The 24,604-nt window shown below is 36.2% G+C and overlaps 1 protein-coding gene across 3 annotated transcripts in view; it reads right to left on the reverse strand.

Moving 5' to 3' along the window:
* LOC132555263 (X-ray repair cross-complementing protein 5-like) overlaps window positions 1-21,112 on the reverse strand; it is a 30,766-nt gene extending 9,654 nt beyond the window's left edge. Inside the window, exons 1-15 of one of the 3 annotated variants that reach the window (XM_060219615.1) lie at window positions 21,011-21,112; window positions 20,051-20,234; window positions 19,503-19,551; window positions 16,588-16,713; window positions 12,688-12,852; window positions 11,516-11,630; window positions 10,935-11,070; window positions 10,384-10,493; window positions 9,853-9,915; window positions 6,064-6,201; window positions 5,287-5,401; window positions 4,994-5,054; window positions 3,358-3,448; window positions 1,849-2,042; window positions 1,341-1,434 (exon numbers count right to left, since the gene is read on the reverse strand). In XM_060219615.1, the coding sequence (XP_060075598.1) occupies window positions 1,341-1,434; window positions 1,849-2,042; window positions 3,358-3,448; window positions 4,994-5,054; window positions 5,287-5,401; window positions 6,064-6,201; window positions 9,853-9,915; window positions 10,384-10,493; window positions 10,935-11,070; window positions 11,516-11,630; window positions 12,688-12,852; window positions 16,588-16,713; window positions 19,503-19,551; window positions 20,051-20,234; window positions 21,011-21,088 (1,719 nt within the window). In that variant the 5' untranslated portion in view covers window positions 21,089-21,112. Of the gene's footprint in view, window positions 1-1,340; window positions 1,435-1,848; window positions 2,043-3,357; window positions 3,449-4,993; window positions 5,055-5,286; window positions 5,402-6,063; window positions 6,202-9,852; window positions 9,916-10,383; window positions 10,494-10,934; window positions 11,071-11,515; window positions 11,631-12,687; window positions 12,853-14,814; window positions 14,820-14,954; window positions 14,962-16,587; window positions 16,714-19,502; window positions 19,552-20,050; window positions 20,235-21,010 lie in introns of those variants that run through there. The other 2 variants (XM_060219617.1, XM_060219616.1) reach the window with 2 other exon arrangements.
* Window positions 21,113-24,604: the final 3,492 nt, after the last annotated feature.

The following is a 24,604-nucleotide window of genomic DNA, read 5'->3' on the forward strand; positions in this document are numbered from 1 at the left end:
TTGACCTGCACATTTTCAGTCACATACCAAATTACAGTTGTAGATCTGTATCTGTTAAATTTCCAGTGATTGGTCAGAGAGACCTAAGGCCGATATGAAAAAAAGCCTTGATGACAGGTAACAGGTATAAAAGCAACAAGAGATCCCAGAGGGATTTTGGCGCCCACCATTTGAGGATCTGTTTTCAGTTCTTGAAGATTTGTTTATTTTTTTTTGTGTTACAGGTTTTATAAATGTTCATGAACTGGTCTTCATTGAATGTACTCAATGATGACACAAGATATTTTTATTAAGCACCTATTAGCAAATATCATTTGAAAAAGATCCCAAAGTATTATTAGATAGCAGTCAGTTACAGGTGGATAATGGACATGGTCTTGCATCAATATGATAGAACATTGAAGAAAATATGCTTGTGCTGTATTACTGTCGACATCCAAGATGGCTGCCTGTGGGCCAACTTGATTTCAAATCAGTCCAAAAAAAGTACAATGCACAACTAGGGACCAAGGGAAACCAATATGAAATATCAAAAGTATCCATCCAGTACTTCCTCAAAAATAGCGGTAACACAATTTTACTTCCAAAATCCAAGATGGCCGTCTGTCAGCCATCTTGAATTCGAATCAGTCCAAAAAAAGTACAATGCACAACTAGGGACCAAGGGGAACCTGCATATGAAATTTGAGAAAGATCCATCCGGTATTTTCCCAGAAATAGCGGTAACAAACTTTTACTTCCAAAATCCAAGATGGCTGCCTGTCGGCCATCTTGAATTCGAATCAGTCCAAAAAAAGTACAATGCACAACTAGGGACCAAGGGGAACCTGCATATGAAATTTGAGAAAGATCCATCCGGTATTTTCCCAGAAATAGCGGTAACAAACTTTTACTTCCAAAATCCAAGATGGCTGCCTGTCGGCCATCTTGAATTCAAATCAGTCCAAAAAGGGTACAATGCACAACTAGGGACCAAGGGGAACCTGCATATGAAATTTGAGAAAGATCCATCCAGTACTTTCCCAGAAATAGCGGTAACAAGAATTGTTTACGGATGGACGGACGGACCACGGACCATGGACGCAGGGCGATTTGAATATCCCACCATCTGATGATGGTGGGCTAAAAACAAAATTATGAAGGAATGACATCTTAGGGTAGCAGTATAACCCCTCAACCCTAACAAGCATAAAAATCTCAAGATAAAACAAATTATATCAAACAAGGAGACACCCTCATCAACTTTTTCCTGACTCAGAAACCAAAAATCTTCCTACATTCTGGCATCTAGCTTCCCCTGTAAGCCTTTTTCTAAATACCTTAAACTGTTGTGACCTTACCTCTGTGACCTTTGTCCTAGTGATATCCGCCATGCCACCCTCAAGGTCATCATCAAGGCGTGGTTTCTTCGCCTTCCCAGCATCACCTTCATCACTGCAGGAAATGAATACAAAATAATCATAACGCCAGACTATAAGCAAAACTGATGAATGCTTCCCAAATAAGACTTCAATGAACACAAAATTAACCAAAGGGCAATAATTCTGTAATTAAAGGGTTGCAGGCCCTGAATTTCGTAAACTGCATATTTTTTAATTATGACCAATGTATACATCAATGTTTCACGATCCTAATTTTAATGCCAGCAAAGCTATGTCATGACACAAAATTTCAACAAAGGGCAATAACTCTGTACTGAGGATTCATGGGACTTGACTTTGCTACACTGCACTTTAGTTTTGTAGGACTGATGTAGACATCTCCTTTCAATTTCCTAGTTTAAATGCAGGCAAACTAATTACTAAAAGTGTTTCTTAGTTTCTGTTTCGGTAACAAAATAAAACCTACCTTTCTTTGAACTGATTCTCACCAGTCTTTTCCTCCTTTTTCTTCACCACCTCTAACTTGAACACTTTTTTCAAGCTCTCAATGTGCTCTTCACACTTGGTCAGGACCTCCTGTGGTGGTTTCAAGTAGTTTGCTACCAGGGGGGATAACTCTGCTAGGGGCTCATCTGGATTCAGTGCTCGATGTTGAAGACACTTTTGATTCATTAAAAATAGAATCAGTGTTAATAACACAAATATATTGACATACACACCATTGGCATTCAAAGTGGGCACTTCCAATCAATTTTAACCAATTTTCACAACAAAGAGCTTCTAATACTCAACTCTAAACAGTGACAGTTATGGCATGGATTTTAAGTAAATGCCATTTCTTTTTTTCTAAAAATTTTCTTGGTTTTGACTTAGAAACATCTTGCCACAAAAACCATGCTTCTCGGACTCTTGGTTGACCAGAAGTTATCTTTTACAGTTTTCAAAAAATTTGATCCCTGTGAACTTATATGGCTCAAGGACATTTCTTTTTCAAACTTTGTCTGGCTTCATTCTAGGAACCCATCAGGCCAAGAACATACTTCTACACTTTATGTATTGTCAGAAGTCGTCATTTTAATATTTAACAAATCAGATCCTGTGTCCTTGAATAAACCTCAAGGTCATTTCTTCTTGCAAATTTTTTCATGGTTTGTCCTAGGAGCCTATCAGCCAAATACCATTGCCATTTGATCTGCTGGTTATTGAAAAGAAGCCATTAATTGAAAAGTTAATGCCAAGTTAATAATTCAAACACCATAATAAAGTTACTGATATTATCATTCATTTTCAAGTCAATTTTTCTAAAATGAAAATGTCCAATTTTTTTTTTAATTTTCAATGTTGAAAGTGACAGTGGTATCAACAGTCATCACACTGAAGCGTAAGATCAGTACAGATATTTATCTTATTTGATCTCAATTGAAATTCCACAGTATATCTGAGTAAAATATGTTACATCGGACACTTTGAAATAGTCACTTTTCACAGAATGGCACCCAAATCAATAACAGCTGACATTCTGGCTATTATGTTATAATAAGATTAATAAGTGAAGCAAGCTTTATTCTGTGAAACACTTAATCATACTTTCAATGACGCTGATATGTGTACAGGTGATACATGAATAAAAATAGATAGCAATACACTGTAGTTTATTGCTGTATATTAACAATTATCAATGTGCTATTTAGTTTTGCTACGTTAGCATGTAAGAAAAGGACATAAACAGAGACAAAATTGAAAAGCCACAATTTTAACTGTCACAAAATTAAGAGCCATGAAAATTAACAAAAATGAATACTATCTTTGTTATGAAAATCAACAGCCACAAACATGTATTGGCTATAACCATATATTGGATTGAAATACCAATTTTCAACCACTCAAAAGTAAAAATATGGCAATGACAATATCACACAGGCGGGGTCATTATTTTCTTTTTTCACATCATTTTCATGACTTTTGATGTACAAACCTGATAAAGCTTCTGGAAATGTGGGTTAAAGGTCAACTTTGACTTTAAATATTCTGTTGCATTGTCTTCCTCATCTTCATCATCATCATCCCTACAAATACACAGAAACATGATTATTTCACAAATTACAGTCCCTCACCGACACGCTACCTCACCAATGTGATCCTATACACTATGGTAAGTCTATACACAAAGTATGAAATTTCAGTGACAAGCAGTATAGGAAATACAGCCCAGACAAACCATTTCTTTGATGTAGGTAAAAAGTCAAAACTGAAGTCAGAGTGACCTGATATGCAACACATTGCCTCATAAAGATTAACCAATATCCAAAGTATAAAGTTACAGTGACTGATAGTGTAAGAGAGAGGGCCCTGGCAAATGTTTTTCTTTAATGTAGGTTATAAGTCAAAAAATAGGTCAAAGTGATCTACTTTTGACAACCCATATCATCAAGGTGAACCCACATCCCAAGTAATAAGTTCCCATGATTAGTGGTGTAGAATATTAAAGCCTAGATATACTTTTTACTTGATGCAAGTCAAAGGTCAAAATGTAAGTCACAGTGATCTTTTGATATGTTACAAACGGTAAGTACAAGGAAAAAGGCTGCGGCTTATAACCCAGAAAATATGGTAAAAAAAGTTCTCATGACCAGTAGTGTGGAAGATAGGGCCTAGACAAACTTTTTTTTAAAGTATGTCAAAGGTCAAAATGTAGGCCAGAGTGGCCTACTTTTTCTACACAACACATTGTCTAACCAAGGTGATCCCATATCCCAGATCACATGATGAGTTGTTTACAAGATTGGGCAAGGACAAGACAAAACAGAAGGTCAAGTTATAGATTAGCAAGACAAAAGAGACGGTCAACAGGGGGTCAAGTTGTAGATTAACGAGACAAAATAGAAGGTCAAGTTATCGACTAGAGAGGCTAAACAGAAAGTCAAGTTATAGATTAGCAAGACAAAACAGGTCAAGTTATAGATTAGCGAGACAAATCAGAAGGTCAAGTTAAAGACTAGCGAGACAAAACAGAAGGTCAACAGGGGGTCAAGTTGTAGATTAATGAGACAAAATAGAAGGTCAAGTTATCGACTAGAGAGGCTAAACAGAAAGTCAAGTTATAGATTAGCAAGACAAAACAGGTCAAGTTATAGATTAGCGAGACAAATCAGAAGGTCAAGTTAAAGACTAGCGAGACAAAACAGAAGGTCAAGTTATAGACTAGCAAGACAAATCAGAAGGTCATGTTATAGACTAGCAAGACAAAACAGAATCAAGTTATAGACTAGAGAGGCTAAACAGAAGGACAACAGAGGGTCAAGTTGTAGGCTAGTGAGAAAAAACAGAGTGTCAATAGAGGGCCAAGTTATAGATTAGCAAGAAAAAACAGAATGTCAACAGAGGGTCAAATTATAGACCAGCGAGACAAAACAGAAGGTCAAGTTATAGACTAGCAAGACAAAATAGAAGGTCAACAGAGGGTCAAGTTATAGAATATAAGAAGACAAAAGGATCCTATTTAAGACAGCTTCAGGACAATGACTTTGAAAAAAGCCTTTGGATGATGGACAGGAGTCAGTATTTTGAACGATTGATTGGGAACGTAGACGACATTAAAGATGATAACTTACTCTGGTAAAGGACAGAGATCCATTGTGGTGATCAGTTTGTCAATAACTCCCAACTGTTTCTCTGTTGAAATAAACATTTTGATATCAAAACCAGATAAAAAATCCCTTGTACTAGATATATTTCATAATACCTACAGCATAAATCGAACAGATTTCTGATTTTTAAAGTCTTGGCAGTCCATGTTACTGAATGTTCTGTTTTTAAATGTTCTTACACTTCTGGAAACCTCTTGATTGAGGTGAGAATATATCCACAATACAAAATTTATAGTAAAAGAAAGCAGATACCTTACCAGAGGGTGCAAATTTGTTGTTGGCTGTTGATGTGTTTTCCTTGGTAACAGGAAGGCTTCCAAATGTAAACTGTCGCACATCTTCCATAAATGGCAACTCAACATATATGAAACACTGAAAAAATATTAATCAAGAAATAAATTTGCTGTTTACTACAATTGGTAAAAGAAATGTAAACTGTCGCACATCTTCCAACATAACAACGACCCTGATGTAGGAATCAGAGGAAACTGAACAAGGACCAATACTGAACATGGTCATGAAGTTTAAAGACGATTCTCTAGGTAGCTCTTAAGAAATAAACTGTAGCATTAGTCAGATTGGCAAATAAAAACCAAACTGAACAAGGGGTCACAGAGATATAATCCATCTGTTCAGGGGTCCATGAGATATCCTGTACCCATGGTAATCACGTATGAACAGATTACTATACAACCCATCTTATGTAAGTTGGGGATATAATAATCTTAATATATGATAGAAGTAGTACTAGGTATGGAAATAAGCTAACTGAATATCTACATAACATCCTTGTCCCTGTTAACGTGCGATACGTGAAGTCCTAGCTCTGGATATAGGCTAACTGAATATCTACATAACATCCTTGTCCCTGTTAACGTGCGATACATGAAGTCCTAGCTCTGGATATAGGCTAACTGAAAAGCTACATAACACCATTGTTTGTATTTGTCCTTCTTAACCACAAAATGACTTCAAATCTGTCTTTTATAATTATCCCCCTTGTTTGCCTACAACATAATTAAGTCCATTTTTACCTCGTAGTCTGCTTTTATGTGAGGTATGAGACAGCCTAACTTGGGCCCAGATGCTGCACTATATACTCTCCTCACTATGGCAACCATGTTCGTTTCATAAAGGGCCTGTATCAAGGATGAAAGAGCCACTGCTGCAGCCTGTAAACACAGAAAAAAATATGTTATTTATCCTGCAGTATGTCGTGGTATTACCATACAACTTCTGGCTTAAAGTCAAGTGGTAGGCTTATTTCAGGACACTGAGATATACTTGTTAATTGTACAGTTATCAATACAGGTGGGCTTATTACCGGACATGGGCTTACTCTCAAGATAAAAACCATGGTAATGATTATATCTCATTGATGTTTTTACATATCAATTCTAACATATCTATTTTTCATCAGAAACTTTTGATTAATACTTGTCATGATCTTTCGAAGGTGCCAGTTGTATTAACCTATTTAAGAATTAAATATGGTACTTTTTATGTGATTCCTTGTCAATATGAACAAATATCAGTGGAACGCATGAATGCTCCCTGAAACAACTTTATTCTAGACATAAAAATTTGACAAAGGGTAATAATAATTCTGTAATACAGAGGTTTCATGCCCTGAATTTGATACACTTTACATCCTCTTGGTATGACAAGCTTTATCATCCTTGTTTTAATGCAAGTAAAGTTATGTTCTGGATACAAAAAAAAAAAAAAAAAATACAAAAGACAATTACACTATAATCAAAGGGCTGCGGGCATTGGTACACTTCATACGTCTTGTCACCAAGATTCATTATCCTAAGACCACATTATACACCAGGTTTCATGATCCTGGCTTAACTTTGGCAAAGTTATGCTCTGGACATGAAAGGATGGATAGAAAGAGGGAGGGACAGACAAACCAGCATCCAAACAACAAAACATATAATAACAACACTAATCAACCACATTTGGACTCATTCTGTCTCGCACACATGTACACTACCCTTACTGACCAAGAACATATAGATCATATATTTTATGACAAATAAATCAAAAATAAAATTTGCTTTTGATACCCTACAGGAAACGATGTATGAAGCTACAGATAATATTGACATGTCTTTATTATGAATAAATAAACATATGAAAAATGTGGCACTAGAAAGATTTTACCTGTTATAGAAAACATACAAGCTCTATACTAAACAACTCAGGCACAGATATAGAACCTATCAATGAAAAATACTTTTAGCTCGTCATTGTCCAGGCACTAAATCTAGCAAAGCGCCCAATCACAGTCCTTTAGTAAACAAGATCAAGATTAATTTCTCTCGGAATTGTGGGGATCAGATTTCATCACAAAGTTCGTGCTGGTTTGACGGTTTCGTTTTGTTTGATTGTTCCTGAAGATGCAAGCAACCAACCTAAATGTTTTGTGTAAATGTGCTACTTGTTTAACATACATGTACAGGTAAGTTTCTGCTATGATGATGACAATTATTAAGAAGCTAACTTTTAATTAGATAATTCAACTGGAAATTAATCGCCAGAGACAAAGTGTTGTGTGTATGGTGGACCAATATGCCGTAATTAGCTAAGTGTTAGGCACAAATGACTTTCTACTCTTGTGTATGTATTGACCAATTTTGTCAGAAGACATGCAAATATTTTTACAAAACTTAATTTCAAGACAACAAATGCCTTTTCCCTTGCTTTAAAATTGGGCTGAAAAGTCACTTCAACTCAAACGAAATTTTGACTCTGTGAAATTTGAGTCACTCAAACTAAAATTACAAAGATATAGAAGGAAAAAAATCTGGACTTAGAAATTAATTAGACTCAAACATAATGTTGACTCAAGTGATTTCGAGAAAATGAGTTTCAACTGTACTTCCAAATTACAGCTCAGTCATTAAACCTCTTTAGAAGGGCAAGACCAATGGGTAAATTCTTATATCATGACTGTCTTTCTCTTTTGATTCCCAGCAGGAGTTAACATGGTTGTTGGGTTACGATCTCAGTTGTTTCAAAAATATGACCCAGAAATTTAGTCCGAAGAGGTGTGCCACACCCAAGGTTAAATTCTTACATCATCAAATGTGTTTATCTCCTGATGTCAAGCAATTGGGTTGAAATCTTAACTGTCTAAAAGATATGACTCAGAAATTAAGTCCGGAGGGATAGAGCCAAACCCAAGGGCCAGTTCTTACATCACGAAGGTCTTTATCTTTTCATTCCCATCATTGCTATATATGGTTATAGGGTGGGGATCTCAACTGCTTCAAAGATATAACAAGGAAACTAAGTCCCTGGGGTAGGGCCAGGCATCAGGACCAATTCTTACACCATAATTGTGAAAACTGCACCCTATGATTCTTCACTATTATAATGGTTATTATGTGAAAATCTCAACTACTTCAAAAAAATAAAGTCCCTCAGGATGGGGCCAGACTTTGGAACCTATTCAAACATCATGATTGTATTTGTTTTTTGATGCCAATAAATACTATATATATTAGGTTATGGAGTGGGGATTCCAACTGTTTTAAAGATATAACCAAGAAACAAAGTACCATCACTTTCTTCTGCTTGCAAATAAAGAGAAGACTTTTAAAATGACACCATTTTTTATGTTTTTGATCAAAGGGGCATAAATTTCATAAATTCTGAAGAGGCCTAGTACATGCTTATAATTCAATGTGCCATTACTCTCTGCTAATTGTAGAAGAAGAGTAGAAGATTATAAAGATTACCCCATTTTTGACCTATTTGGCCACATTAACTTTGAAAACTCAGATCTACATGTCCTACTGATGATCCATGTCAAGTTTGGTCAAAATTGGCGAAGCGATTTTGAAGAAGATTAGAATGTGAAAAAATTACTGGACGGAAGAAGGATGATGGACAATGGACACCATGGTACAGCATAAACTCACTTGGCCTAAAAACTATTAAGAACATACCGTATTTTCTGGATCATAAGCCTCGCAAATCAAGTGTGTGGCTTTTATGCCTATGTACCTTATATAAGGTACTGAGTTTTATCTAAGTTCATGTCTGTCACATGTTTGTGACTGAAACAGATCATCTAGAACCTTCAGTTGCATTTCGTAAACTGGAGGATTTGAAGGTTGAAATAAAAATAACATTAGTGTGGATTTAATTAATCATACCTTTTAATGTGAATCACAATAATATCTTCTAGACTTTCATGGTTACTTCGAAGTCATACAAAAAGTTTACAATAGCCTTTTGCATCCTGGGATCAATAGGTCAAATTCTAGAACAACCGCCATGCTTGTTACAAGAAATGATACGGGACTATAAGAATTTGTTCAGCATGCAAGAGCCTTCATTAATACATTACATTTAGCAGTACAGACACCGATGGAGAGACTGTTTAGTTAACAATACATAATGTCAGGCCCTATATCTGTGGATAGACAATCTGTAAAGGAACCCAAGCAAACAAGTTTGTATTTGGTATTTTACTTTTTTCGAAATCCATCAATAAAATAAAGGACCATCTGTGTATGATTCATTTGCAACTTTATTAAATGTTTCACTGAAGATCTTAATAAATTGCCCTCCGTTGTCTGTTATATCAGCAAACTTTGGTCAATGTAACGGTTACCATTTAGTAACAAAGGGTGTGGCTTATATTCCAGTGTGACTTATATGTGGATCAAATAAGAAAAAGTCAGGAAAAACCGGCTCTGCGTCAAATATACTGGTGTGGCTTATAACCTGGAAAATATGGTAGTCAAAGAATACATATAAAACACACTTTTAATTTGATTTTTACTATTTTTATGAATTTTACTTACCTCATCACCTTTATCTGCTACCACACATGATGACCCATCGCCAAGGTAATGGTGTCTCTTTACCTAGCAACAACAAAACTGTTACTGTAACCAAGGTAATGGTGTCTTTTTACCTAGCAACAACAAAACTGTTACTGTAACCAAGGTAATGTTGTCTCTTTACCTAGCAACCACTGAACTGTTACTTTAATCAAGGAAATGGTGTCTCTCTACCTAGCAACGAAACAATTTATTGTAAACAGTAACCATGGTAAATGTGTCTCTTTACCTAGCAACCAAAAATTGTCATTATAAACAGTAACCAAGGTAATGGTGTCTCTACCCAACAACCAAAAAACTCATTGTAAAGAGTAACCATGGTAATTGTATTTCTTTATCTAGCATCCAAAAAATTATGATTATAATCAATAATCTAAGAGCAACAGGTGTAATTTGTAGGTTCTGCTTGCAGACCAGAGCAGTAATTTTTTAGGCCAGCTTCACCACCTATATGGACTTAAAGATCTCGATCAGTGCTCTTGGTTCACTTACATTTTCTGGTTTTGTAAATCCAAGAATCTTAAAGCATTTTTCAGCCTTGTATTTCATGTTAGCCTTATCGTCCTCTGACATCGGTACTAATGTGTTTCCATAGCGATGACCTGTAAATATTTTATACCATATAAACAATGCATTGGAGGAATTATTATACACTGTAGCCAACTACAAAAAGTAGGATGATAATTGACAAAACCATGTCCTATAGTGAACAAATTTTGAAAGTTATCATTGACCTCTCATTATATACTGCAGAAGTAAGTAAACTTTGACCTCTAATCATCTACATAATCAATTACTGAATCATTACTGACCACTCCTGACACTTCATACAAATAGGTCAACTTTAATTTCTCCTATTACACAAAAGCACTATGTAACCTTCGACCCCTCCTAATACACCACAGAAGTAGGTAATCTTTGCCCCTCTTTTTACACCACAGCAGTAGGTGGTAACCTTTGAACTCTCCTGATATGATCACTGCTGATATATCACAGCAGTAGGTAACCTTTGACCTCATAGTAAATAACCTTCAAAATTTCACCTTCTATCATGTCCTCTTTATCTATTTCTGTTTCCTCTTCATCCTTCATATGGTATGTCCTAAGAGTGCCCACCTCCTCTGATGGGTCCTTGGCATATACTCGTTTCCAGCTCTGCTTTAGTTTGAAATCTTTAAGCTAAAACATTAGTGAGGAATATTTTCCAGTATCTTTGGTAACCTCACCTGATTTTCATTTATCATGCATTATCTGTCAATAGCATTACAAAAGATGTGATATAATTTTATATTGTAACATCTTTAATAAAATATCAGCTTGTCACTGACTGTCATTATTATAAATTAATATAAAGTGAAAAATTCTGTATCAAATCTTCAATATTGCTCATGGGGTATTGAGCCTCAATTTCTAGGCCTCCAATTTCTTTCAGTAAATTTGATTAAATGAAACAGAAGGTTTGAAAATGAAATAGACAATGACCGGATTCTGTGTCTGCGTTATACTTTTGTAGTATTTGTATCCGAGATGGATGGGTATTCATGAAAGGTCTGCACAAACCTTTCCATACCAGTAAAGAAAATTACGCATCAGAAAAAAATTACAGAGGAAAATTTCAACTTACCTTTGCATAAGAACATATAGGTATACGAATACCCGAAGTAATTTCTAGCTGACATTTCCATGCTGTTTGCTTAATTTGTCGACTTTGGAAATAGCTCAGGGCAGGTAAGGCTTCACTGTTAACATAAATATTTTACAATTCAATTGTCAGATGAAAATGTGAGCTGTGAATGAGAGCTCTTTACAGGGATCATCTCAAAACCTATTTTTGGGGCCAGTAACAACTACATTTCACCTGATATTGTCAGGACATGTAAAGGTAGTGGGGAAAGAAGATGCCTTTGGTATTTATATGTTGTATGAGTGAACAAATTCTGGGACACCCCTTACAGATCAGGAGTGGTTTCTCTCTTGCCCTCTGTTTAAGAGACATCAAAGAGTCAAAAAATATAACCAGTTGTATTTTAATGTACATTCCTTAGCATTGATTATACGTTGGCCTCCTGCAAATCAGGGTTTTTCTTTGTGTCTTCTACTACAGGGACATCGAAGAGACCAACATAAACATGTTCCCATTGTGACACTTCTTTCTTTCCTATATACCTTCCCCTTTCTACTGTTTTCCTGTCCTTATATGACCTTGACTGTTGCAAGGTAGCAGGTTTTTTTTCTACATAGTTTTTTTTTATAGCAGCCTGTGCCTGTATAAATTTGGAAAATAATGTTTTGTACAAACTTGGGAAAATATATCCTTGATGTTTCCTCATTTCGGGAAAATAACACTCATTAATGGGATATAGCCGGATTCAGCTGCCAATAGGACTAAAAAAATCACTGGAAAGTTTAACTTGTCTGTAGGGAATGTAAAGGCACTAGATATACTTATAGTAGCACTGTCTCAACCCTGTCTATAAACACTGCTTTGCCTACTATCAATAGATAAGATCATTTAAGGGCAGCCTCCCATATATGCAAAGTGTGAATGAGTTTACTTGAGGCTGTAATATGTTCGCACAAGCCCCTTTGGCATAGTTTGGAACTGAATCCAACTTTATAGTGCCACTATAATGAAGAATACTGCTGAAGGTACCCAGCAAGACATTCCAAGAAAAAAAAATATCAAAGACATTGGAAGAGTTTCAGACAGACAGAGACTGTTTACAATATGACACCTTTATATCTGAAATGGTTATTAAGGTATAAAGTTATTTTGATACATTTTGGTAGTTATACCTGAAACTATAACACTCGCCCTCCACTTCCTGTAAGATGTGACGCAACATGGCTTCCCCAGTTCTTTGCTGGGCTGTACGTTCTTTACGCTGTCCATTTGACATTGTGCTTGGGCCTGGTTTTTCACTGTCATTTTCATCCTCACCATCATCTAAACTTGGGCCACTAACAACACACAAGAGAGAGCAATCATCAGTCTGAATTCAAAATGAAAGATTTCCAGGTATGTTCAGTTTTTCACTAACTTATTCCCATCTAATCGACATGTAATGCAATGTTTGATTGGTCAATGAAATAATTTACTGCAATTTGATCACAATAGACTGTCTTCAAATTTCTCCTTTGACCTACCTTTCAAATATGCAGGATTAGGGAATATATGTATATGAAGAAAGAAATTTTTTTAAAATGACAAAGAAAAAAAAACATTTTCTTGTTTTAAACCCAAACAGAGGCCAATGTCAAATTACCCTCTGTGTATAATGAACCTAAACATACATGTAGGCAAATTACACTGTGTTAATATCCTACACTCTGTATTAATATCCTACAGTCTGTGTCAATATCCTACACTCTGTGTCAATATCCTACCCTCTGTGTCAATATCCTATCCTCTGTGTCAATATCCTACACTCTGTGTCAATATCCTACACTCTGTGTCTATATCCTACCCTCTGTGTCAATATCCTACACTCTGTGTCAATATCCTACCCTCTGTGTCAATATCCTACCCTCTGTGTCAATATCCTACCCTGTGTTGTCAATATCCTACCCTCTGTGTCAATATCCTACACTCTGTGTCAATATCCTACCCTCTGTGTCAATATCCTACACTCTGTGTCAATATCCTACACTCTGTGTTGTCAATATCCTACACTCTGTGTCAATATCCTACCCTCTGTGTCAATATCCTACACTCTGTGTCAATATCCTACACTCTGTGTCTATATCCTACCCTCTGTGTCTATATCCTACACTCTGTGTCAATATCCTACCCTCTGTGTCAATATCCTACCCTCTGTGTCAATATCCTACCCTGTGTTGTCAATATCCTACCCTCTGTGTCAATATCCTACACTCTGTGTCAATATCCTACCCTCTGTGTCAATATCCTACACTCTGTGTCAATATCCTACACTCTGTGTCAATATCCTACACTCTGTGTCAATATCCTACACTCTGTGTCTATATCCTACCCTCTGTGTCAATATCCTACCCTCTGTGTCAATATCCTACCCTCTGTGTCAATATCCTACCCTCTGTGTTGTCAATATCCTACCCTCTGTGTCAATATCCTACACTCTGTGTCAATATCCTACCCTCTGTGTCAATATCCTACACTCTGTGTTGTCAATATCCTACACTCTGTGTCAATATCCTATCCTGTGTCAATATCCTACACTCTGTGTCAATATCAACCCTCTGTGTCAATATCCTACACTCTGTGTTGTCAATATCCTACACTACACTCTGTGTCAATATCCTACCCTCTGTGTCAATATCCTACACTCTGTGTCAATATCCTACACTCTGTGTCAATATCCTACACTCTGTGTCAATATCCTACACTCTGTGTCAATATCCTACCCTCTGTGTCAATATCCTACACTCTGTGTCAATATCCTACCCTCTGTGTCAATATCCTACACTCTGTTTTGTCAATATCCTACACTCTGTGTCAATATCCTATCCTCTGTGTCAATATCCTACACTCTGTGTTGTCACTCTGTGTTAATATCCTACACTCTGTGTCAATATCCTACACTCTGTGTCAATATCCTACCCTCTATGTTGTCAATATCCTACACTCTGTGTCAATATCGTACACCATCCAAACATACATGTATGCCATCGCAAAATTACCCTCCATGTCAATATTTGATTGGGTGCGTAGGTTGAAGTTTAATTACCTTCTATATCAATATCCGAATGTGCACATAGGCCAAGATCAAATGATTTTCCATGTCAATTACCGAATGCATATGTAAGCCGTTGTCAAATTATCCTCTTTTTCAATATCACAATGTGTACATAGGCCAACCTTCAAATTAACCGTGATGACATTAAGCTCTGTGGCTGTACCCAAACTTACATGACGTTAAGCTTGGTGGCTGTACCCAAACTGACATGACATTAAGGTCTGTGGCTGTACCCAAACTTACATGGCATTAAGCTCTGTGGCTATACCCAAACTTATATGACATTAAGCTCTGTGGCTGTACCCAAACTTACATGACGTTAAGTTTGGTGGCTGTACCCAAACTGACATGACATTAAGCTCTGTGGCTGTACCCAAACTGGCATGACATTAAGCTCTGTGGCTGTACCCAAACTTACATGGCATTAAGCTCGGTGGCTGTACCAAAACTTACATTATATTGCTTCTTGGCTGTACCCAAACTTACATGACATTAAGCTCTGTGGATGTACCCAAACTTAAATGACATTAAGCTCTGTGGCTGTACCCAAACTTACATGACATTAAGCTCTGTGGCTATACCCAAACTTAAATGACATTAAGCTCTGTGGCTGTACCCAAACTTACATGACATTAAGCTCTGTGGCTGTACCCAAACTCACATGGCATTAAGCTCTGTGGCTGTACCCAAACTTACATGACGTTAAGTTTGGTGGCTGTACCCAAACTGACATGACATTAAGCTCTGTGGCTGTACCCAAACTGGCATGACATTAAGCTCTGTGGCTGTACCCAAACTTACATGGCATTAAGCTCGGTGGCTGTACCAAAACTTACATTATATTGCTTCTTGGCTGTACCCAAACTTACATGACATCAAGCTTGGTGGATGTACCCAAACTTAAATGACATTAAGCTCTGTGGCTGTACCCAAACTTACATGACATTAAGCTCTGTGGCTATACCCAAACTTAAATGACATTAAGCTCTGTGGCTGTACCCAAACTTACATGACATTAAGCTCTGTGGCTGTACCCAAACTCACATGGCATTAAGCTCTGTGGCTGTACCCAAACTTACATGACGTTAAGCTTGGTGGCTGTACCCAAACTGACATGACATTAAGGTCTGTGGCTATACCCAAACTTACATGACATTAAGCTCTGTGGCTATACCCAAACTTACATGACATAAAGCTCTGTGGCTGTACCCAAACTTACATGGCATTAAGCTCGGTGGCTGTACCAAAACTTACATTATATTGCTTCTTGGCTGTACCCAAACTTACATGACATTAAGCTCTGTGGCTGTATCCAAACTTACATGACATTAAGTTTGGTGGCTGTACCCAAACTGACAAGACATTAAGCTCTGTGGCTGTACCCAAACTTACATGACATTAAGCTCTGTGGCTGTACCCAAACTTACATGGCATTAAGCTCGGTGGCTGTACCAAAACTTACATTATATTGCTTCTTGGCTGTACCCAAACTTACATGACATTAAGTTTGGTGGCTGTACCCAAACTGACAAGACATTAAGCTCTGTGGCTGTACCCAAACTTACATGACATTAAGCTTTGTGGCTGTACCCAAACTGACAAGACATTAAGCTCGGTGGCTGTACCCAAACTTACATGACATTAAGCTTTGTGGCTGTACCCAAACTTACATGACATTAAGCTCGGTGGCTGTACCCAAACTTACATGGCATTAAGCTCGGTGGCTGTACCCAAACTTACATGGCATTAAGCTCGGTGGCTGTACCCATACTGACATGACATTAAGCTCGGTGGCTGTACCAAAACTTACATTATATTGCTTCTTGGCTGTACCCAAACTTACATGACATCAAGCTTGGTGGCTGTACCCAAACTTACATGACATTAAGCTTGGTGGCTATACCCAAACTTACATGACATTAAGCTTAGTGGATGTTCCCAAACTTACATTATATTGCTTCTTGGCTGTAACCAAACTTACATGACATTAAGCTCAGTGCCTGTTGCTTTGATTCCTTGGATAATGGTGTCAACTTCATCATCTCCAAATTCCCCACCGAGGTCAGACATCAAAATCAGCCTCTTGAACCCAAATCCTTTCTTTCCTCTGAGGTGACATTGAACAAATGAATAAGTTTTAAAATGACATACAGTTAAAGTTTTTGTTCAGTCATAAAGTCTTATCTGACAAATTGTATAATGCGACATCCTGTTGTAATTGCACACACAAAAATATGAAAAGTGCTCCAATTTCCAAACCTGTGTGTAAATGTACTTAAATGACATTGTCTAACCTGTATATAATGAGATTATACAGGTTTCTGTGTGTATTTACCAGGTGGCCTTGTCTAGTCTATATATAGTCAGATTATACAGGTTTCTGTGTGTGTACTTACTGGGTGGCCTTGTCTAGTCTATATATAGTCAGATTATACAGGTTTCTGTGTGTGTACTTACTGGGTGGCCTTGTCTAGTCTATATATAGTCAGATTACACAGGTTTCTCTGTATATTTACCAAGTGGCCTTGTCTAGTCTATATATAGTCAGATTATACAGGTTTCTGTGTGTGTACTTACTGGGTGGCCTTGTCTAGTCTATATATAGTCAGATTATACAGGTTTCTGTGTGTATTTACAAAGTGGCATTGTCTAGTCTGTATATAGTCAGATTATACAGGTTTCTGTGTGTGTACTTACTGGGTGGCCTTGTCTAGTCTATATATAGTCAGATTACACAGGTTTCTCTGTATATTTAGCAAGTGGCCTTGTCTAGTCTATATATAGTCAGATTATACAGGTTTCTGTGTGTGTACTTACTGGGTGGCCTTGTCTAGTCTATATGTAGTCAGATTATACAGGTTTCTGTGTGTATTTACAAAGTGGCATTGTCTAGTCTGTATGTAGTCAGATTATACAGGTTTCTGTGTGTACTTACTGGGTGGCATTGTCTAGTCTATATATAGTCAGATTATACAGGTTTCTGTGTGTACTTACTGGGTGGCATTGTCTAGTCTATATATAGTCAGATTATACAGGTTTCTGTGTGTACTTACTGGGTGGCATTGTCTAGTCTATATATAGTCAGATTATACAGGTTTCTGTGTGTACTTACCAGGTGGCATTGTCTAGTCTATATATAGTCAGATTATACAGGTTTCTGTGTGTATTTACAAAGTGGCATTGTCTAGTCTGTATATAGTCAAATTATACAGGTTTCTGTGTGTATATTGACCAAGTGGCATTGTCTAGTCTGTATATAATGAGATTATACAGGTTTCTGTGTGTATATTTACCAGGTGGCATTGTCTAGTCTGTATGTAGTCAGATTATACAGGTTTCTGTGTATATTTACCAAGTGGCATTGTTTAGTCTGTATGTAGTCAGATTATACAGGTTTCTGTGTGTATATTGACCAAGTGGCATTGCCTAGTCTGTGTATAGTCAGATTATACAGGTTTCTGTGTGTATATTTACCAGGTGGCATTGTCTAGTCTGTATATAATGAGATTATACAGGTTTCTGTGTATATTTACCAAGTGGCATTGTCTAGTCTGTGTATAGTCAGATTATATAGGTTTCTGTGTGTATTTACCAAGTGGCATTGTCTAGTCTGTGTATAGTCAGATTATACAGGTTTCTGTGTATATTTACAAAGTGGCATTGTCTAGTCTGTGTATAGTCAGATTATACAGGTTTCTGTGTATATTTACAAAGTGGCATTGTTTAGTCTGTGTGTAGTCAGATTATACAGGTTTCTGTGTATATTTACAAAGTGGCCTTGTCTAGTCTGTATATAGTCAGATTATACAGGTTTCTGTGTATATTTACCAGGTGGCATTGTCTAGTCTGTATATAGTCAGATTATACAGGTTTCTGTGTATATTTACCAAGTGGCATTGTCTAGTCTGTGTATAGTCAGATTATACAGGTTTCTGTGTATATTTACAAAGTGGCATTGTCTAGTCTGTATATAGTCAGATTATACAGGTTTCTGTGTATATTTACCAGGTGGCATTGTCTAGTCTGTATATAGTCAGATTATACAGGTTTCTGTGTATATTTACAAAGTGGCATTGTCTAGTCTGTATATAGTCAGATTATACAGGTTTCTGTGTATATTTACCAGGTGGCATTGTCTAGTCTGTATATAGTCAGATTATACAGGTTTCTGTGTATATTTACAAAGTGGCATTGTCTAGTCTGTGTATAGTCAGATTATACAGGTTTCTGTGTATATTTACAAAGTGGCATTGTCTAGTCTGTGTATAGTCAGATTATACAGGTTTCTGTGTATATTTACCAGGTGGCATTGTCTAGTCTGTATATAGTCAGATTATACAGGTTTCTGTGTATATTTACCAGGTGGCATTGTCTAGTCTGTATATAATCAGATTATACAGGTTTCTGTGTATATTTACCAAGTGGCATTGTCTAGTCTGTGTATAGTCAGATTATACAGGTTTCTGTGTATATTTACAAAGTGGCATTGTCTAGTCTGTGTATAGTCAGATTATACAGGTTTCTGTGTATATTAACCAGGTGGCATTGTCTAGTCTGTATATAGTCAGATTATACAGGTTTCTGTGTGTATTTACAAAGTGGCATTGTCTAGTCTGTATATAGTCAGATTATACAGGTTTCTGTGTGTGTACTTACTGGGTGGCATTGTCTAGTCTGTGTATAATCAGATTATACAGGTTTCTGTGTATATTTACCAAGTGGCATTGTCTAGTCTGTGTATAGTCAGATTATACAGGTTTCTGTGTATATTTACCAGGTGGCATTGTCTAGTCTGTATGTAGTCAGATTATACAGGTTTCTGTGTGTATATTTACCAGGTGGCATTGTCTAGTCTGTGTATAGTCAGATTATACAGGTTTCTGTGTGTGTACTTACTGGGTGGCATTGACAAGATGATCTATACCAACAACAAGCGCATCCAAATCTAAAAAGAATTAAGGAAATGGAAAACGTGAAAAAAAAACAGAAAGTCTACCTTCTTATTATTGTACTTTTATCTATAATATAGTCACCAGTAACCTTCGATTCTTTGAACTTGACTGATGACCACCCAAAGCTTATAAGGTGTAGAACAAGCTGGTGTGATGCTATTGTGTGTATATAAATGATTGCAGTTTGTTGAAGGGTTCATAACTTACCCATAAATTCTGCGCTAAGGATGCATGCATGGAGTGTTTACTTTAAATACACCATCTTAAGTAAAAAGTGGAGGATATCATTCACAGATCTTAACTTTCAGAATCCAAGTACTGACTGTCAAATATTTTGATTTTCTGATCAGATCAATATCGAATAAGTGCAACAAGTGACCAAGATAATCTATGTGGCAGTGTTTGTGCAGAACACATGCTATTACGAAAATATAGTGGAAGCATAAAATCAAGAAGCCGATAATTAGAAGTTATCTCCCTTGAAAAAGATACAATCAGCTGAGATGTTGCTTGGCTGTATTTCATTTTGTATGAGGTTCAACAGGTCAAAGTCTGCGATGCTAAGAGGTTGGAGGATGGTGATGTTCTCATAACTCTCTCCGTTTGCCAGAGGATTGTCGGTGTCCGCAGTCCCAAACAAAATGACAGCTATCTCATCCTTTGATTCCGCAAATACCTAGTAAATTAAAAGTATTGGGTAGTAGAGCTATGTTAGTGTTGTGGATTAATAATCCTTTTGCCTGGATACTCAAAGGATTAATTACAGTAAGCTGAAATCAAGGGAATTAATCACAGCAGGCAGGAGGCAACAGGGTTATTATGACAGGCATACATTAGGTAGCTGGGTAGTTAGACAAGCTACCTAATAAATTATAAAACTGCTTCTGGTCTATTGTGATTGATTCTGCTGACTTCAGCTTGGTAAAATAAAAGATAGAGTAAATTATTAAAATCACTAATTTTCTTGAGTTTTTTTATTTTCATTGACTTTAAGTCCTTCAAACTAGTGTTTTCTTGTATAAACACAATGTTGGAGACACATGATCCTACAGTGTAGGCTACAATGACACCCATCAACAAAGGACTTTCAGAAATAAAAATATAAAATCTACACTCCACTGTGGATGTGTGAGTCTATACTCCACCAAGCCTACATTCGAAGGCTATACTCCACTCAGTCTATAACTCCATCAAGTCTACACTCCACTTTGCATGTGTGAGTCTGTACTCCACCAAGCCTACACTCCACCAAGTTTATGTTCCACTACTTGAGAATATTTTTCACCCAGCCTACAGTCTATCATGTGACCAGTTGGTCTATAAAATCCTTGAAGTCTACATCCCAATGTACGAGGCTATACAGTACTCCACCACCTCACAGAATCTATATACTTCACAGTCTACACTCCATGGTTTGAGTCTAAACTCCACAAAGTCTACACTATACTTTACCTTCCTCTGGATGATCATAGTCATGGCTTCTAGGGCAGTCTGCAGAGATGTTGTCTCCCCTGCTGGGGCCTGGTTCATAGACGGCCCCACATCTACCACTATGGCGATGGCTTCCTGAGAAATTTAAAGGTAAAGGTCAGTAAATGAGAAATACTTCAATATATATACATCACACTTACAATTTAGGTGTTGTAACTGACTCAGACTCAGCAAGCTGATAATTATGTATATTGTACTGTATTTTAATGGGTTTAATAAGGCTCAGCCTTAAGAATAAGCAAATAAGATTATATCATCTTATTTAGAGAAATCCAAAATATAATTAATATCAATGTTATATGTCTGTGTAAAGTAAATCTAATTTGCTGTCATTCATGATTTTTCTTTTTTCCAGTGTGAGTGAGTTAATGACTCCTATGAGTCAACAATAAATGTACTGATAAATGAGGAAGAAACAGTTTCCCCATATAAAGATTGTCTCCCTATGTATGTGTATGTGTTTGTTGGAAGGTGCAATATATTCATGTAAGCTCCTTGAATTGTGATAAATCTTAACGTGGGAACTGAATTCACTACAGCCCTTTCCCACAGGGGCAAATCGCTCAACTAATTTAGGCCAAAAGTGAGGAAGGGTCAAGAAAGACTTTAAGATAGATTAGATTCCAAATTCAGTAGCCTCTTATGATCAGACCATGGGGCCAGTAGGTATAATTTCAACATTCTACCAACTGCAGCACGGACAATTATACAGCAATTTGTGACGGTCATATCAGAGATGTGTGAAAAATAAAATTAGTTTCTCATGTTGTATACATAATAATATGATTACTGCAGAGAATATTTATGTCTGATGTTTAATCCACTTATAAATAACAATAAAAATTGTGGTTACATTTTATAAAGGCATCAAATCATCAAATTAGTAGGCGTATCTAATTTGTTTTGCTGGTACAGATTGTCTCCCTTTGTTTTCTACCTGTGCAGTTCATGTTTATTTATGACGAGTCTGATACAGTTCAAATTCTAGAGTCAATTTTAACAAAACAAATTAAAACATCGTGTGGAAAACTTAATACATGAGTTATCGTGATGTGTTCTACAAATGTAAACTCGAAACACCATCAAATCACGATGCTTGATTAGTGACCCAAGTTCCAACCGTTCGCCGGTTGTTTACGAAATTATAGGCGGTGTTATACTAAAACACAGGATAAACGAGAATCTAAGTGATCAACTCAGCACCCGTATGGTGCTTTATGCTCACAGCCTAGCGATCTGTCTTTCTATCAGAATGTGATAAACAAAATGATTGTGCAGAGACAAAAATCCAATCTGTTATTGCTGAACACGCACCTTGTTTGCCGCCATCTTCAATCAAAACACATAAAGGGAGGTAACTCGATTTCCCTGCGGTTTTGACAGATTTCATTAATAATGATACAAAGTTTCCTTACACGGATTGTCTCCCTTTGTTTTCTACCGTTTCAGTTCATGATAGATTTCATGAATCGTGATACAAATAAATTTAAATGTAAACTCCCCAAAAGACATGTAGACTAATGTCCGAACATTTTTAAATATCTTTTATCAAATTATCAACTTCTGGAGCTAAAAGTTATAGGTTTACATGCTTCATTTGTGAACTTAACTTTATGTCTTTTTTAATGCGATCTGCATAAATGGTCAATTTGTACTGTAATACTCTTGGTATTGAAACTGTGTATGTAAAATTATAATGAATGGACGAAGTACAAGATGACGTCATACAATATAGTGTAGTAAATAAATCATCAGCACTATCAAAAACATACTACTAAAAAAAAAATAAAATAAAAAAAAAATAAATAAAAAGATTTTAGTTCACGTGTTAAACAACATATATTTGCAATTAACGTAAACTATAAAATAAGAATTACACTGTAATATGTCAAAATTATATATATATATACATATCGCACAAAGTTGCTTAAATTCAATTTCTTTATCAACCTTAATTGAGTCGATCGACACATCGATTTTAAACGTTTTACAATTTATTCCGTGTATTTGCACGGAGAAGAATACTAAAACATTTAGTGCATCCGGAGATAACAACAAGATACAAATTATACATATCACCCTTTCTCAAAATGCTCATCGCGTTCTTTTTGCATATCTTGCATTTAGGTTAACACTTTTTTTAGACATACTTGGTTGTTTTAGATAGAGTCACGTGCATTTCAAAACATTAACAAATAAATAAGTAAATATTGAGGTAAGAAAGAAAGAGAAAAAGAAAGAAAGAAATCTCACTAGACCTAAACTGTGACGTTGACCGACATTTCAGAATAAATCGGAGTTCATTTTTAACATCAATGAAACAAAGTCTGGTACGAACGTTTTATTTTTATTTTTTATAATTAGGTAATAAGATACATTCTGATTGCATTTTTGCAATTTCATTCGACTGTTCCTTAACGCGTGGCTAAGATATGTATAATTAAAGAAGGACGTTCCTAATACCCCTAACAAATTTGATAGTAATTTTGCATATAAAATATCATGTTTTCCCAACACTAGGTGCTTGGTGGAAACCACATTCAGATCTCATAAATTGAAATGTTATTTAAGTGCTTTCAAAAACTGATAATTGGGTTACATTATTAAGACAACTAGACGTACACGTGTATTCATAACTTTAACGGATAATAATATTTCGTCCCTGATCTTATTCTTTAATGTCTAGGTAATGCGCCCAGGTAATTCAAATAATTCAAGAATTACTTATAAAAAAGCGTGATATCATAGCGTTAAATGTTAATTCAACTATGAAATTGCAAAATGGAAATTACTTTGATACCATGGACGTAGATAACAGAAATAGTTTGACTGCTGGACAATAACCCACACTGCCGTAACAACCATGGAATACTTTGACTGCTGGACAATAACCCACACAGCCTTAACAGCCATGGAAATAGTTTGACTGCTGGATGATAACCCACACTGCCGTATCAACCATGGAAATACTTCGACTGCTGGACAATAACCCACACTGCCGTAACACCCATGGAAATGGTTTGACTGCTGGACAATAACCCACACTGCCGTAACAACCATGGAAATAGTTTCGCGGAGATGATGCATTATCGTTATTGCTTTGTCTATATAATTCTCATTTAACAAAGTTGTGAATTGCGAACGGCCGGACCGGAGACTGAATTAATTCTAATGAATGTTTGACAACTGAAAAGTAGAGAATAAACGTGCCAACCAAAAAGGTGTTATTCATCAATTTTACTTTTGTTCAATCTTCGATTTTTAAAAAAAAAAATTTGACTCGATTTTCCCACGATTTTAATACGTAGATCATACATGAAGTCAAAAAATATGTGAATATTATGACAATGCGATGGTTGATTTTATACTTATTTAGATGATATGTTCTTGCCAACAACAGAAATGGTAATTTCTTTTATTTCATACTAAAAGTTGTAAGCCATAGTGCATTGTGCTTTATATCTGTTTCATATTGACATTTCAAAAATTAAATACCTTAATCAAATTATTGCAACCAGGAAGTTCACAATATCAACAAGATCTTGTCCAGATCAT

This window comes from Ylistrum balloti, unplaced genomic scaffold (genome assembly GCF_031769215.1).
Source record: "Ylistrum balloti isolate Yb309-2 unplaced genomic scaffold, AGI_CSIRO_Ybal_v1 Utg370466, whole genome shotgun sequence".
NCBI classification, from domain to species: domain Eukaryota; kingdom Metazoa; phylum Mollusca; class Bivalvia; order Pectinida; family Pectinidae; genus Ylistrum; species Ylistrum balloti.